Raw genomic sequence first — 17,070 nt, forward strand, 5'->3', positions numbered from 1 at the left:
TTTGTTTTAACTTGAAAAATTCAAACAGGCTGAAAGTCACGTGGGCAATGTGAGGTGCGGATGGAAGCTCTGTGCTCTCTGTACCTGTGGCACCAGCAGTACCAGGAGCTCCCCTGGCCTGGCTGGGGCAGGAGGGGGAAAGCTCCCCAGTCCCTTTCCTCGTGTCCCCTGGCCACACAGGGAGAGCAGGACACGAGTGCCACACGTGCCAGAGCCCCTGAGGCTGAGCCGGGACATTGCCCTGGCCAGCCTGGGATCCTGCTGGTGCTCACAGACTGCTCAGGGAAGGAGCAGTGGTGCTGGTGTACCCCAAAATCGGGGTTCCAGTGGCTTCAGGGCCAGGAGGTCTCAGGAGCCACCCAAGGAACCTGCGTGTGCCTCAGCGGTGCTGGCCAGGGACCACCGGGGGCTGAACGAGGGGCGATGGGGGAGCAGAAACTAGGAAGGGTGAATGGCATTAAAGCCCATCCCTGACTGGCTGATGAACCAATGGCAATTAAACCCATCCCTGAGCCACGCCGGGATTTGAGGCAGTGCCCAGGGCTTTGTCCATGCTCTCGCTGACAAGGAGGACATCCATGACACGACCCTGGCCAGGGAGCCTTGGCCCGGAGCTGGTGGCAGCAGGGACACGCTGCCCCTGTGCCGAGCGCGGGCTGCGGGGGTGGGGACGGCCACCGTGGGCCAGTGGTCACCAGAGGGCGGCAGGACCGCGCTGTCTCCGGCAGCCTTTTGCAGCTTAGCTGTCACCTCCGCGTGGTTTCCGTCGCCCCCGGGAGCTCCGGGGAGCAGAGCCGCGGTGCTCGGTCCCGCAGGCAGCCCCGGGAGGTGACTTGTGAGCAGCCAGCCTCAGCTCGATGGTGCCTCACCTGGCCCTGCTGCAGGGTTTCTGCCTGCTCAGTGATGGGCAAGAAGACACTTTCATTCAGCAAGGAGTGGGTTGTTTTTTTTTTTTTTTTTGTTTTGTTTTGTGGTTTTTTTGTTTGTTTGTTTGGTTGGGTTTTTTTTAAGACTATTTCCCAGTCCTGGAAATGTACCTGTTCTGCTCAAAAGAGGTGTTCCCAAGTTCAGCTCTGGGCTTTGTAGTTACACCTTGTTTGGATAAAGCTCGAATTTAGCATCTTTCTGCCCTACGTAAATCTTTTAAGGCAAATACTCTGCACACTGAATGGGGCAGGGGCTAGTGGAAGGACGGACTTTCCCAGTAAAATCAGGAAGTAACCCATAGAGTGCAGCTGTTGACAGCTGGGACTGTGAACCTGATTCCTGACCTTTGGCTTTTCTGGCAGGGAAGCCAGGTGACATGGCTGCAGGAGCTGGAAGTCAGGCCCGAGGCTGCTGAATCTCCACATTGCAGGTACTGAATGCGAGGCAGTGACAGTGGGATGGGACAGGCTGTGTCCAGCATGGAGGGTTCCTCAGTGGAGGTGTTGAGGGGAGCATCACTGAGGGCAGATGTGACAGCCCAGCACGGGGGCAGCTGCTGGGACAGACACAAGGGTCACTGCATTGCTCTGCTGTCCCCTTGTCAGGGGGCAATGCCTGTGCTGGGGGGCTCAGGGTCTCTGGGAGATGAGAGTGAAGGTTTGCTCTATTTATTCAGAATCCTAGTTGGAATAAAAACCAATAATGCACTTCCTGATGTGGGAAGGACGGGTTTGGTGTTTCTGCCCCAGTTACCCAGTTTCTACCCAGTTACCTGAACCTTGTCCTCTCTGCCGTTTCAGGGAAGGGAGCAGGGCAAGGTTTCTGGAGTGCCATGGCTTCCTCATGCCTGGCACCTCATCACAGCTGTGCTCTGAGCCCTCTGTGTCTGAGCAGCTGCTGCTCGTGCTGCTGATGAAAACAAGGGAGCATCATCAGAGCCCTGGGGACAGTGGGCACGTGGGCAGGCAGGGTCCTCCCACCTGGGAACTCTGTTCTTCCCAGCTATGCCCAGGTGGGAAAAGATGGAGTGATTCCCTGCCTCAGCCAAACTTCCCCTGCCTGTGCAGAAATCGTGGCCCCAGCTCCTCCCAGGATCCTGAAACACACCTCAGATAGCCTGAAATCCATCCCAACGAGCCCCCTCTAAACCCCCCCCCGTTCTTCCCCCAGTGCTGCCTCGCCAACAGTGAAAAGGGCATGATGGGAAGCACACCCTCCTCTGAAAGCATAGGAGGAGTTTGGTATTTTAAGAGAGAAATGAAGAATACAAACCCAGCTGTTTGTTTCGAGTTCTAGCTGTGGGTCTGCATGTTCTGGTGAGGAGAGCATGGAGGTTCCTAGAGCGAGGGCATAACACCCTCCATAATCAAATAGAATGGAAAGCAAAATGAGGAAAAGCAAAATAAACACAGTCTCCTGTGTGGTTCTTGCTAATGAATTTTGGTTTTGCATTGCCAGCTTTGCCAGTGGCAGTGAGGGCTCCATCCAGGGACGATGGAGCCAAGGAGTGCTGAGCACCAAGCAAAGCCACAGGCGTCTCCAGGCCAGCAGGATGAGCCCCCGAGCCCACGCTCTCCCTCATCAGCCGAAGACGAGGAAGGTGTCTATGGCTTCCTCTGTCCAAGGAGCAGCAAGTGCAGTCCTGAGCATGAGCCTGTTTATGAGCTGATCCATGACAAATCCTTGCTGTCCCTCTGGGGATCTTTTCCCAGGAGAACCAGGAGGCACCAATCAAGATTTATCAGCCCCCTGCAGGGACCTGCAGGGCACAGCGGGGATGCTACAGGCCACAATAAATTTTTCAGCAGCAGTGAAGTGTTGGCCTTTGATGAACATTCCCAGACAAAGCCTGGGCACATGCTCAGGCACAACAAAACAGAGCAGGTGGGGCTGCTCAGGGCAGACACAGGGAGAGCCCACAATGCCCTGGATTGCAAGGAAGATGAGGTTAATGCCTTCTCTGTGTCTCCTGGGGAAGTGAAGATGTCCAGGATAGCTGGTAAGTGTTCCACATGGTGGCTGTGGGTGCCTGTTCCCTGTGCTCCATTCCCTGCTCCCTAGAGGTGTCCAGCTGATCCTGAGGTTGGGATGCTCTGGCAGACACGGATGCTTTGTCTTCTCTTTTCCTCTGAACTCCTGCTTTAGGCTGGTGATGTGCAGTTCAAATCCAGTGTGTTAAGCTGCCTTTGTATCCTTTAACAGTTGGTCTTCGTACCCTGAAGGGTTTCTACCCAAACAGGAACTGGGTTTCTGTTCCTCCTGGGGTGGTGGTCAAGCAGAGCAGGGAGTGTGTCAGGGCTTGAGGGCAGAATGTGTTCCCCCAAGGCCCTGCCAGGAGGAGAAGCCTCCCTGGCCAGGGGAATTGGCACTGGCTGTTTTCCTCTACGTTTGGTCTGGGCACTGTGGGCTTTTCTCTCAGCTCCTCCTGTGCCTATGGGCCTACAGGCTCCTGGCTGGGCTCCCTCACTGCAGTGTCTGTGCTCCTTGTGCTCCTGTTTTTCTCTCAGGTTCCAGTGACATCTCTGTATCCCTTTGAGTCCCTGTGCTTACAAGAAGCTCACTTCTCTGAGCCTAGTGGCCCTCAAGACATCTGGTCCTGGTTATTTGGGTTGCAGAGAACTCCAGGCTCCAGAGCCCTGGAGCAGAGTAGCTGTGGGGGCCAGTGGAGCCATTGGAGCAGCCTTGTCCCCATGACTGTTCTCCTTCCTCATCCCTATCTCTGTTCTCGTGATTCCCAGAGCTGCTGCTGCAAGGCAGGAGCCTGATAAGCTCATTGATATCTACAGGAGAAAGGCAAAGGGCGAATTTCAGAGCTCAGCAAGAACTGCTGGAATTCACCAGGATTGTGTTTTCTGGTTCTTTTCAAATCTTTTTCTGGTGTTTTGTGTCACTGTCTCAGGATCATAAACAGAACATGCAATTATTTATCCTGGGCACTGATTTAAATCCTTCCTCTCCCCATAACTCAGCCCTCCCTTAGCAAAACCCACGGGGCTGAGGTCTGGGCTGGGGCTGCTGCCTCTTCTTTCTCAGAGCTTTGGAATTCTTCCCAGCAGCAGGAACAGAAGCCCGAGACAGCCCAGCACAGGGTGTGAGGACAACCTGCTCTGCACCCTGCCTGCAGCCAGGACCTGTCCCCAAAAAACCTCTTCTACCTCTTGGCTCCCTTTGGGGTGGGGAAGCACGGGGCTGGGAGCAGGATCCCTCTCCAGGACCAGCCTGGCAGCCCCTGTGGCCACGGGGGGTGAAAGGAATTCACCGTCACATAATGAGGCTTTGTTTGTGGGGGGGGTTGGCATAAAGGGTTTTCTGAAGCTGCCTCAGAGCCTTTCCTGGTGTCCCCAAAGAAGGCTGGCAGTGGCACATGGCTCTTGTCCAGCCTGGAAATATCCTGGGGTGTGGTGCCCGGGAGCACGGGATGGGCACGGGGTGGGCACTCGGTGTCCCTGAGCATGGAATGGCTCTCCTTGTCCATGCCTGAAGGAAAGCACATCTTTGGGCAGTGGTTTTGGCTGACCAGGTGTCAAGGGAAGATGTGCCCAGTGCTGTTTGCTGTAAATCCTGCTCTGATGCTCCTGACAGGAAGGAGCACCGTGTCCCGGCCAGCCCCCACTGCTGCTGCCTGCCCGTGCCTGACCCCCCTCAGCTTTGCAGTGCTCTGCTCTCGAGGTGCCCACAAGACCAGCCTGGCTCTGGTGGGGTTTGACAGCAACCCCAGGCTCCCGAGGGCAACTGGGGAGGGTCTCCTACCACTGGTCTCTGCACTGTGGTGGACCCAGGCCGTGGGTCATGGTGGCAATCCTCCAGAGACCCCAGAGTGCTGGATTGTGACAAACTGGGTGCTGGTGGGCTTGCAAAAACCCCTGGGTCCTGTCACCTCCATGCTCCCACCTGCTCTGGGGCTGCATGCTTGCAGCTATCAGGGGATTTAACTGTTGACGCCCAGGAGCTGTCGAGTCCCCCGTCCTGTGTCCCAGTCCTGATGCCATGTCCCCAGTTCTGCCCAAGAAGCTGCACTGGACATGTTTTACCTCTGGATTTGGGTGTGGGAAAGTTGGTACATGAATGACCCAACCCTCCACGAGTGAGGGGAGGTGTGAATTCATGCCAGGGATTCAGCTTGCAGACACCTGCCCTCCCAGGGAGCCAGCACTGCACCTGACAAGATTCCTCTGTCCTGAGAGTTAATCCCAACCCTTGGCAGGAATTAGGGCTGGGATCCTCCCCAGACAGCAGCTGTCACCAGAACTATGTGCAAAAATACCCAAGTAGCTCAGATACAGTTTAATAAATGGCATTTCATCGTGCCAGCCAGAGGAGGAGGTGTCCCTGTCGCCTGTGGTTGTGTTTTAGCTGCTGAGTGTGCTGTCAGTGGCAGGTACCAGGGCTGAGTGTGAGTGTGAGTGTGAGTACACACACGTGCTGCCAGCCCGCCCCGTGCCACGCTCGGGTGTTTCGCCACGGGAGCCTCCCTGCTCCAGCTAATAATAAGAGCTGCTGCAATTCCTTGGGCTGCTCTGGTGCCTGCCTTGGGGGCAGGGGATTAATGTCCCAGGATTAATGTCCCAGCCAGGCTCCAGCAGCTCACTGCTATTCCCAGGGGTAGGAAAAACTGCCTGCTGAGCATTCTGCTTACGTCCCCTTTTGTACTTAAAAATGCAGCCTGATTTATAGTTCTTGTTTTCGCAAAGGCATCTCAAAGAGAACTAGAGAGCAGTAGCAGCAGGTTTTTGCTGGAGTTCTGTCCTGCATGGGAGTCTCTGTAGATGCCCCCAGACTAACTCTTGGGATCTTGAATACAAATGGATTTAAACTTGAATGGGAACATGGCTCTCAAAATATCTGTTTCTTCTGTATCACTTGTGTCTATTTGTATTTTGCATATCTTGTCTACAGTATCTCAAAAATGTCACCATTTCAGTTATGCTCCTTTAAGTGCATTTATATAGCACCATGCTGAGCACAGCCCCAGGCCCCTGTTGAGCTCCCCAATCTTTCTGGCTCTGGGAATTGGGGCAGGAGCACCCCCCAGCTGGTGCAGTAGAAATTCCCCAAAGCTATCACGGTATCACGGACTGGTTTTTTTGGTTGTTTTTTTTTTTTTTTTTTTTTTTTTTTCAGTGAAACTGGGCAGGTTTTGCCAGTCTGTGAGGATTAGTCAGCTGCAAAGTTTGTTTGGTTTTGTGTGTGTGCTAAATCAGTCGGTGTTTGTGAATTCTCTCACTGGTGTTTGCAAACTGGAGCATCCTGTGTGGGGAAATGCACAGACCCGTCTGTGCCAGGACCCCTCTGGGGACAGGGAGTGCAGGGGGCTTCCTGCAGCCCTGGCTGAGGCCACAGCCCCTTGGCTTGTCTCTGGGAGTCCACTGCGTATCTGGGCAAAGCAAAAGTGTCACTGGCTTTGGAGGGTGGCACTTCAGCAGGACACAAGGGCCGCCAGTGCTGGGAGAGGGGACATCCCACTGTGCTGCCTCAGCCCCGGGGAAGGGGCATTCTCAGGGGATGCCATGGGACTGGCTGGCTGTTCCACCCCTGTGGGATGGCGGGATCCATGCCTTTGGCCCCGGGAGGCTCTCTGGGGGACTGCCCTGCTCACCCGAGCGCTTCCTTCTGCCACAGGAGCTGCACGTGGGGATTAAGTAATTGCCTAATTGTCCATCCCAGAGAGAAGCTTTCCCTCAGGGCTGGAGCTCCGGCGCAGCGTGGCAATCCCGACAGCCCCGTGTGTCCTGGACCCTCCCAGTGTGTCCATGCCCAGCACATCCCACCCGTGAGAGCCACTGGAGACCGGAGCACATCGGGATTATTTTAAATGGGGAACTTTTTAATAGAGAAGCAGTGGTGGCAAGTGGGCAGGGGGCTCACTGGGGGCGTGAGACAGCTGTGGGACTGCGGGGAGCTGGGGAGTGTCTTCTGCTGCCCTGGGGCATCTCTCAGCTGGCTTCTTGTGCTCTGGTCGTGGTGGTGCCTCTTTGGTGGCAGCAGAGACATTTGGCCTCTTGGGCTGGAGCAGGGGTGGCCCCACAGTGGAGCCCCAGCCCTGGGGAGCTGTGGGGTTCCGTGGGGTCCTGTGTGCTGGCCCTTCCCGGGCACAGCCTGGCAGCCCTCGCCCGGGGACACAGCGGGGTTCAGCCCTGTCCTTGCCCTCTCTGCCTCCCCGCTGCTGCTCCGGGGGCTGCAGTTTCCACGTGTTCTGCCTCCCCCCGTCCCTGTCTCACCGCCCCCGTGGTGTCACAGCCCCAGCACCGCCAGCACCCGCCCCGCGTCCGGCGTCGGGAGAAGAAAAGGGTCCCTGTTCCCGCTATGCTAATGGGGAAACGCCAGCTCGGCGGGAGCTGCGCCCTTCCCAGCCTCGGGAAATGCCTGAGCGCGGCGGAAAGTGGAAAATCCCCGTGTGCCGCCAGCTCGGGGCTCGGCTGGCCCGGGGGAGCCCCCCGCTCACAGCCCTGCTCCAGCGGTGCCACCAGCCTGAGCTGTCACTGATCCCGGGCAACAGCCGCGACAGCAATAGCTCATCAGCACACAGAAATAGCTCCGGCCGTGGCGACACGGGATCCTCCTTCCAGGGAATGATCTGTTGTGGGAAGAGGCTGTACCTGTCCTCCAAAATACCGGCCCTGTCCCGTGACTTTCGGAGAAGGTGGGATGTGTGTGGCACTGCTGGGGCTGGTTGGGGACATGCTGGTGTCCATCCCGGCCCCAGGCACCGTGGGCAGCAGTGGGAAGCTCTTAGTGAATGTCTACAGGGTGGCATTTTCCTTAGAATCAGCTTCTTAAAATTAACTCAACTTTAAAATGGGTTCTCATGTGGGTCTGAGGAGGATAATGACACACACACAAGTGCACAGACACGTATTTATTATAGAATGAATGGATTTTGCTTTTGCTTGTCCTGTAAGCTTGTCTGCAGAGTGGGTACATTAGGAATTTTGGGAAGAGCCAAATGCAGCAGTGGGGTCTGTGTCCCTGTGCCTCGCAGCAGAAATACCCATTTGGTGTGCATAGCTCCTGCCACTTCCCCATGGATCCAGTCCCCAGGAGCTATTCCTGCCGAGGACAGTGTCCTGGCATGCTGAGGAAGGATCCAAGATGTAGCATTACTGGAATGCTTTTGGGATGACCGGGTAGGAAGAAGCTACACAAGTATGCAGAAACCGCTGTGGTTTGTCTCCCAGGCCTGGGAAGGAGACAGCCTGCTTCTATTTGTGCTAGCTTGGCTTTTTTGGCTCTTGGAGGAAGTGGGAGAAGGACCCGATGCCACTGGAGCCAGCAGGGGCAATTCTCTGGGTCCTGGCAGGGTTATGGCTGGAGCAGCAGGGCCTGTCCTGCTCCAGAACAACGCACGGTGCTGAAGGGTGAGCCTCTGATGGGAAGAGGAGCCCAGTGCCACCAAGCCTGGCAGTGCCTGCCTCTCTGAAGGGACAGTCCCTCCTGTGAGAGCTGCCTTCAGCCTCAGCCCAGGCCCAGATGTCCCAGAGCCTGTAGAATCATTGAAGAATCTCCTTGGACTCCCTGGAGTGACGATGGCAGAGCCTTTCACAGGACCCTGCTCTGGCAGTGCCCTTCCATGTCCTGGCCGTGGTGGTGGTCCCCTGGCAGCCTCAGCCCCAGGACAGCAGTGCCCAGTGAGCTGAATGGGGATGTCTGGCAGTGGGCAGTGCCCCAGCTGCCTTCATCCCTGCAGGGGACTATTTGCAAGTCCTTGGGGTAAAAGCTGCAGCTCTTGAGGCAGTGGTGGGTGAGTTACTGAGGGTGGGCAGCAGCGTTGGGCTTTAAATCCCGTGAGGAAAATCCTTGCTAGGAGAGGTGACCCTGGCGGGCAACGTGCCATAGAGGTGAGACTGTCTTCCCAGCCCTGGGGTTTTGAGGGAGGAGAAAAGGGATTGGTGTACAAAGCTTGTGCTGCCTCGGTGTCCCCAGCCCCGCTGCACTGGCCCAGTAACAGCAGCAATGCAGGGACAGGGTGAGGAGCTGCAGCTGGTGCCAAGGCTGGGAGCGGTGCCAGAGCCCGTTGAGGAATGAGTGAGGGGGAGATGGAAGGAGGCAGCTGGAGCCGGCGCCGGGACTGATGCTGCCTGTCAGCAGCTGCCAGGGCCATGGCAGAGCTGTGCCCGTGCCACCAGGGCACTGCTGCCAAACCAGGGCCCTGGTGCTGCTCAGGTCTGCTGGATGCTGGCAGTGCCTCATGCCATCCTCTCCAGGCAGGTACATCTGCTCCAGCTCTGCTGTGCCGTGGCCTTCCATGCTTTTTGTCCTTGTCTTGTCTCCCTTATCCTTATGCTTTGGGGCCCCAGCACCCCGTCCTGGCCTGCCGTGACATGTGGCACTGGACACAGCTGCCACAGGCACCAGCTGCTGGGGGTTGGGTACAGATGTGTCACATCCTGAGCAGAACCATTGTGCCCTGGCTCGTGTTCCTGCCTGCAGGTCCTGTCGGAGTGGAGCTGGCACCAGCCCAAGATGGGCAGTGGGCAGGAGTGATGCCATTGGAGAGCCTGATGCCAGTCTAGGGTGGGTGACGGCCACCAAGGGTCCTTGGGAGCAGAGCCGAGCCCAGGCATCACTGTGGATCCGCTTGTCCTTGTTCCTTCCAAACTGCTGACACAAATCACCAGTCTGTGGGGTGTTCTGATGTGCCTGCAGGAAGAATCCTGGCCCGGGGGGCTGCGAGTGGGAGGCTGGCACAAATGTTTGCGACATTTTATTGTGGTGCTTGTGAACGAATGATGTTTGCAGAAGGCAGATAAGGAACTGTGAATAGCTGGAGTGAAGGGCTCAGACATATTGGATGGCTGGGGGGATTCCCCTCTGTTTTTTGCCCCGCTGGGATCCCACCAGCAGGCTGGCCCTGGGTGACCCTGCTCTGTTGTGCTCGTGGTGAGGCCAGCAGCACCTGAGCACCCAGGGATGGCACCATGGCTGGGTACACCTTGTGCCTGCAGAGGAGAGCACCGGGAGCTGCCAGCCAGCTCGGGCAGGACCGGAGTGACAATCGGAACCGTCTAGGGTTTGGGTTTCTAACGTCCTACGTGTGCCTTTGACAGCCAGAATCCCCCTTGTCCCGCTCTGCAGTGTCGGTCATCCCACTGCTTGGGAATGGGAGCAGCTCGGTGCGTTCCAGGCAGGAAGGAAAGCCTGGAGCTGTTTAAAACTCGCAATCTTCAGGGAATTTCAGTCGCGTCCAAGCCCGTTCCCGACCAACTGAATAACGGTGCAGGGTTTGAACGCCGGCCCGCCTCCGCCGCTGCCTGCTGCTCCTCCCTCCGCGCCGGCCGCCGCCGCCCCGGGCTCCGCCGGCCCCGCCGCCGCCGCGCTGCCATGGGGGTGCCGCGGGGGGCTCTCCCCGCCGCCGGGGGCAGCGCCGCGCTCTAGGGGGGTCTGCCGGGCCCCCCGGCACACCATGCCATTGCTGGATTTCTTCTGGGCTTGCTTCAAAAGAGCCAAGGTAAGGCAGCGCTGCCCCACGGTGTCCGTCCCTGACACGCTCCGGTCTGGGAGAAGCCTCTGGAAGGGGCGCTGGGGACGCGTCCCCGGCGGGGCTCGGCTTGTTCACGGGGTCGATGTCTGCTCTGGTGGGGGTGTCCTGCCCGCGCCCCACGTACACGGTTTTAATTTTGGCTGGGCCATGTGTAGGTGCGCTGGTCCCTGTGCCCTGGGCTCGCCCGCTGCCCTTTCCTGGGTCACCGTGTCCCGGCAGCGGCAGCCCTGGGCGGGCAGGGGGCTGTGCCCGGCCAGCTGGGCTCTGTCTCTGTGTCTCTTGTCTCTGTGTGTGTGTCTGTGTGTTTCTGTGTGTGTGTGTGAGCACCCTCAGCCCCCCGAGGTGGTCAGCACATGCCAGGAGGGTCCTGCCGTGCCTGCTTGTGTGGTGTGGCCAGGCTGGGACATCCTTGCCAGCCCAGAGGCTCAGGTCAGCCGTGGCGTGGCTGTGGGGCCATGGCCAAGCTGGAGGGTCAGGGCAACTGTGAGCAGGATGACAAAGGAGCAGCAAGTCCAAGGGCCCCCAGGTTTTCATTTCCTGCAGCAGCAGTTCTCATGGCGTGACATCTGAGATTTTTCTTTAGGGTTTAATTCTTCATCTGTCACCTTAATAACAAATTACTCTCCCTGCCTGCTCCTGATCACTGTTGGTTTATTGTGTCCCAGCCTATGCAGTGTGGTGGGAGGTGAGCTGGGGAGGTTGTGGAGTTATGGTTAGTGTGAATTTCAGGAGTTTCAGATTGGGAAAAGTGGTAAAATCCCTTTTTCAGACAGTGCTGTACACCGGGCTGTGCTGGGTGAGTGGATCTGCTGTGGTGAAATGAATGTGGAATGCACGCTGTCCCCCCGGGCTTTCAGTGCAATGCTTAAAATAGTTGAGTCTAAAAATGACATTTGTGAAATTCATTGGTAATATTAGTGGCTGTCTTGTCCCTGCTGTCTCGTCCCTGCTGTCTCTGGAGAGCTTAGCTGTCCTCATTAACCCTGCTTGTCCCTGCGTGCTGCCTGTTGGCATTGCCATTGTACTGGTGGTGGCACAGACAGGGACACAGTGTCCTGCATGGCCACTGGCACAGCTGCAGCTTGGGATGGCTCCAGCCTGGCCTGCACAGACTCTGGTGCCCACGGGTTTCAGCCTCCTTGGAAGCACCCAGCAGTCCACTGCCTTCAGCCCATCTCTTTGGCCCAACGTGGGGTCTGGTGGCCCAGCTGGCCAGGGCACCACCCTCCTGGTGGCCTTCAGTGGACACCAGTGGCCTCCTGTAGGGCTGAGCCTTCTGCTTCAGCCTGGACCCGCTCTCCTCCCCATGCCAGCGCTGCTCAGCTGCTCACCACGAACAGGCGAGGAATTCTCACCTTCCTTGCTGAGGAATTTCTTGAACAGGGAGAAACGTGCTGGGCTCTGTCTATGATATTAAAGCTTTCCAGGCTAAATGAGGTGGATCCGTGGCTGGTGGAAGATTTCATGGGAAATGGAAGGTGTGGGAACAGACTGGGCAATGCCAAAGGATCCAGAGGAGCTGGGTGACCTCCCCTGTGGACAGGGGCGCGCTGTGAGGTCCAGCGATGACTCCAGCCCTGGTGATGGCACCCCTTGGGCAGGCAGTGCTGTGGGAAGCACAGCAGCAGGGACATGGTTAAGCCTGTCTTCCCTGGGCCATCCTCAGCCCTGCTGCCCCGGCAGGAAGAGGGGTCCCGGGGCTCCGTGGGAAAGCCGGGCTCATTCCGCGGCACATTCCTGCAGTGATCCCGCCGGCACCTCTGGCCCGTTCGCGGGACGGCGGCGCTGGAGGGGCTCAATCTGCACCCAGAGAGGGACTGGGGAGCCTCCCGGGCTCTGGGCTCACCTCGGCACCGGGCACGGGGACCTTCTGCTGCTCCTGCACCTCTGCAGAGCTCTGCTGTGTCCCAGGTACTGCTGTGAATCCCATTTCTCGTGGTTTCCCTCGGGAGCCAGGCTGGTGGCTGTGCTGGGCTCACCATCCTTGCCCAGTGCTCGGGGCCCCTGGGAGTGGTGATGGTGTTTTAAAAGCAGTGGGGCTGATGCCCTTGGGAGAAGCCTTTGCCAGGCCCTGCTTGTCCTGTGGCTGGAGCAGCACTGCTGGTCTCAGGTCACTTCTGGGCACAGGGGAGGCTGGAGCAGGGACCAAGCCCAGATGTGAGAGGCAGCATTCCACAAATGTGAGAATCAAAATGATAAAAAAAAAAATTCTGTTTTTTTTCTTTCTTTCTTTTCACAGAAATTCACCTTGTTAGAAGATAAAAAAGATGCAGGTAAGCTGCAGCAATAATTTTTGGGGCAGGAGTGCCCTTGCTGTTAAACAGGGGCAGGTGAGCAGGGATCATGGGAGGAGGAATGTCGCCTTGCTGGGTTCTTCTGCCAGCAGTGTGATTTTTTTCCTCCAGAAATGTTATTTTCAAGAGAATATATTTGCAAAGGGACCTTGGTTCCTTTTCAAGTCCTCTTGTTTTTGTGGTGAGCAGCTTTGTGCTCAGCAGATAATCCCATGGGGAGCTCCAGAGCCTTGGCTCTGCAGTGCCATGGGCAGGAAGGGCACCCCTGGCTCGGAGCCCCTCAGCTTCGTGTGACTGGAGTGTCTCAGGCATGACTGTGGGGCAGGAGGGACTGGCAGTGCAGCTGCAGGCTGATCCATGGCGATTGTGCCTGGCTGCTGCTGCCCTGATCAGACCTCTGCCAAGGTGGGGGCACAGGCTGGGCTTGGAGCTGCCCTGCCATGAGGGGTTTGTGGGTGCTGGGGAGGCTGTGCTGGTCTCTGGGAGAAGAGGAGGAGGAAGGGGAGGGTATGTGTGCCAGCAGGACCAGGGAGCAGCGATGGGGATGGGGCTGTGGCAGGGGGGCAGAGGTCCTGCCTTTCATCGTCCCACTGTTGGTGCCATGGGGGTCTTTGTGCAGTGACACCCCGAGAGTCAAACCCGTCCCATCCTACACAGGATGTCCCATGGCCATGGCTCTGGTGGCCCTGGAAGTGGAGGGACCTGGAGCCCGGGTGGCTCTGCTGCTTTGGGCACAGGGCTCAGGACACGCCCCGTGGATGGTGGCTCTGGTGTCGGAGTGGGGGCAGTGGGGCTGCCCACACTGCTGGCTGGAGCCCTGGCACCATGAAAAGGGAACCCCCCCGTGCAGGGAGCCTGTGGGATGTGCCTGGGGATCTCCAGGCAGTTCCCTGCCCAAAGGGTGATGCACTGAGGGCCTCTTGTTTTCATGCACGTAAGGGTGAAGTGAGCTCTGAGTCTGGCTGGTGAGAGCCCAGAGCACAGGAGAGCTCTGGGTAACAAAAGTTGCTTTGTGAGAGAGCCCCAGAGGTATCTTGGGTGGTCTCTGGCCCTTGCACAGGAGAGATTAAGAACATAAAAGTCAAGAGTTAAAGAGCCCTGTGGAAGGGAAGGGGCAGGGAAGGCTCCTATGGATCACACTGTGACTGGGATTTTGGGGCAAAGAATGTTTATAGGTTTTTTTTCCCCCTTGGTTAAAACTGCCTGTAGAATCCAGGTCTCTCCTGATGAAGGCTCAATGACACTCATGTGACCCCAGCTGACACCTGCCTGTCACATGTCCCTGTCCCAGCTCTGGCTGCTGGAGGGATGCTGGGTGGCCACGGACTCTGGGGGCAGGAGGAGCAGGAGCCTCATGTCCTGAGCAGGAGCCTCGTGTCCTGAGCAGCTGCAGAGTTTCTCACTGTGGGATTTGTCACCTGTGACTTGATGTGATGTAGCTGCTCCTGGTGTCACTGTGACCTGCAGCAGTGCCTGGGGCAGGCTGGAATTCTCCCTTTCCCATGGATTACACTGAACAGGAGCAAGCCTGCAGGGGGGTTGTGCCCTCCACTGGGAAGGGGCCAGGGCAGGTGCCTGCTGTCCTCTTCACTCATTGTCCCCAGAAGATGCTCAGACAAAGGGGGCATTCAGGCCGTGGGCTTGGGGGACACCATTCCCTTCCCTTATGGTGAATTTCAGTCTCCTTGGATGGGTGGCATGAGGACCTCAGCTCCCGACACGGTGGCACGAGGTGGGGTGGAGATGGTTCTGCTTTATCCCAGTAGCTCTTGGCAAAGTGTCTCTTCCATCAGTTCCCAGAGCTTGCCTCTGACTTTCCCCCTTCAGCACTGCTGCTCTCCCTGCACACCTGGCAAACTCCCTGAGCTGCTCTCCAGGCATGGGCAGACCCACTCCCAGCCCCCTGTTTGGAGCTGTGGTTGTGCTGCCACGTCCCCTTCCCTGAACACTGGCTGGATGAGGTCACTGTGGCTCCCCCCAGCATTAAAACACCTGGGTATGCCATGGCAGCTCCTGCAGCAGTGATGGTGGAAAACAACTTGGATTTCATCTGCCTTCTTGGAGGTGATGCTTCAGCTGTGGAGCACATGGGGACTCCTGTGTCCTTGCTGTCCCTCCTGCTGCTCTGCCCTGCAGCAAAGCCCTCCCTGGCCCACCCTGCAGTCCCCTTGGCTGCGTGGGACACAGAGCTCCTGCACAGCCCCAGACTGAACCACTGGAACAATCCCAGCTGGGTCATGTTTCCATGGATTTCCTAACCCTCTGTTTCCTCTCCAGCATTCACTTCCCATGTATTGTTCTGGACTGGGCAGAAAGGAAAAGCTTGAAGAAAGGAAAGGCTTGCAGCCTGGCCATGCACCTGAAAACTGCATCCTCAGAATAAATTCCTACCAACAGCAGCACCAGGCCCCTCCAAAAGGGCCCAGGAGGTGCTCTGCCCATGTCATGGAGCACTGGCTCCTCTTGCTGCTAAAGGACAGGGATGGAGCTGGTGGCTCCTGCCAGTACAGCCTGACAGTGGTGACATTGCAGCATGTCAGGGTGGGCTCCTGCAGCTGGATGTGGTGAACTAACAGGGAAAAGCAGCACAAGGGACTCGGCTGAACTTTTGCCCCTGCATGAAATAATAAGGTTGTATTTACTCAGCATCTGGATCACCGAAAATAACCTGCTAAATTTAGCTGTTGTTGATGTGTTGTCACAGCTGAGCTGTTCGTCTCTCCTCGCACAAAAATCTCCTGCGCTGACTTGGTGGGTTTGTGGCCTGAGCACGAGGCCCCCGTTCCTCACCTGACCTGAGCCCATGACTGTGATTCCCCGGGTTTGGGGGAGAAGCAGACACTGGGATCTGGTTTTGTCATGAATGTGTTGGAAGGGAGAGGGGCAGGGGGCTGGCAGGGGGCTGTCCTGGGACGTGTGGGCATGCAGGGGCCAGTGCTGTTGCTCGTGGCACTGGGGCCATGCTCTGGCTGTAGCATCAGAGCCAGGGAGATCAGGAGGGACCCATGGAGTGAGTGGGATGCTGGACGTGGCAGCAGGGACCTGTTCTGGGCACTTCTGGAACTCGTTGAGAAACTGCTGCTCTTACATGGTGGAAAAGGCAGTCATGGGGTTGGGCGTGGGTCAGAGCGCTGGGAAGTAGAAAAGCTGAACCGAATGTGATTATTTGTGGTTTTGGTGGGACATGTGATGAGGGGATTCTGTGCTCCTTCCTCTTCCTCTTCCCTGCCTTCCTGGGTTCAGGCTTGGCTGGTGAATCACCAGTTCTCATTCTTGTGTCCCTCTGCCTGCAAAATTTGTGTAGCTCTGAACCCCTGATGACTGCTGCAGTGACAGAGACCCCTCCCCCAGCTCAGCTCCTTCCTTCTGGGCTTTAATTCCAGGGCTGGAAGTTTTCCCGTTTCCTGTAGCTAACAAAATACAGATTCCCCCCTCTGGACAGCAGGATCCGCTCACAGGTTGGGGGATTTTCTTTGAAGGCCAGAAAGGAAGGGCCTGGCTTAGAGAGAAGGTTTTTCTGTGTTGGTGAGCTTCAGAGCACATGGGAAGTGCAGGGAATGAGCTGGGAAAAAGCCCCTTTAGCCACCTCGTGCCCGGAGTGTCGCCAAGTTTTTTCCGTGGCAGCAAGGAGCAACTGAGACTGACTGGAAAAGTAACTGCAGGCAGGAAAGTACATTTCTATCTGCATCCTCGGGTGGTTTGCATGAGACTGAAAGGAGCGAGAGGGAAGTTCCGAGTGTGGTCATTTCCCTGAAATTATCATGAGAAAATACACTGAAAAGTGGTGGAAAGGTTTGGCTGGGCAGTGGTTTTTCTTTGGTCAGAACTTGGACATGCAAACTGCCTTAACATGCACAGGAAGGTAATCCTTGCTCCTGAAGTAGCCCCTCAGTCCTTCTGGGCAAAGCTGGTGCAAAGGGAGCGGGCATGGGGCTGTGGGGGCCTCCTGGGGCTGTGTGATGCTCACAGGAGTTTGTTTTCAAAGCCCAAGAGGTCAGATGGGGAAAAAGCAGTGTGAGGTGTTGGCGGGCCAGTCTGATCACGTTAATTCCTTCTCTTCTTAAAGAAGAGCCCCTGAGCCCTGCCCGGCGCGTCTGCAGGGCTTTGAACATCCGCCCGCCCCCGGCAGCGGAGGCGGCAGCGAGCGCGCCCAGGCGCGGGGTGGCAGCGGAGCGGAGGTGACTCAGTTTTGGGAGGGCTCAGGTGGAACACGTGGCTCAGCATCACCTTCACCTTGGCCCCTGGTGATGCCCGACCCTGGGGGAAGGGGCTGAGCGGGGTCCCAGGCGACGCGTCCCGGGGATGCTGCGGGACCCGGCGGGGAGAGCGGCTTCCTCGGCCGGAGGCGCGGCCGGGGAGGCTCCGCCGGGG

At 57.4% G+C, this 17,070-nt stretch overlaps 1 protein-coding gene across 1 annotated transcript in view; it reads left to right on the forward strand.

Annotated features, from left to right (window-relative positions):
• Positions 1 to 10,273: 10,273 nt before the first annotated feature.
• Positions 10,274 to 17,070, forward strand: part of STARD8 (StAR related lipid transfer domain containing 8) — a 41,182-nt gene continuing 34,385 nt past the window's right edge. Inside the window, exons 1-2 of the mRNA XM_053990154.1 lie at positions 10,274 to 10,372; positions 12,645 to 12,678. Of these exons, the coding sequence (XP_053846129.1) occupies positions 10,328 to 10,372; positions 12,645 to 12,678 (79 nt within the window). The 5' untranslated portion in view covers positions 10,274 to 10,327. The remainder of the gene's footprint in view (positions 10,373 to 12,644; positions 12,679 to 17,070) is intronic.

The sequence above is a fragment of the Vidua macroura genome, chromosome 14 (assembly GCF_024509145.1).
Source record: "Vidua macroura isolate BioBank_ID:100142 chromosome 14, ASM2450914v1, whole genome shotgun sequence".
NCBI lineage: Eukaryota > Metazoa > Chordata > Aves > Passeriformes > Viduidae > Vidua > Vidua macroura.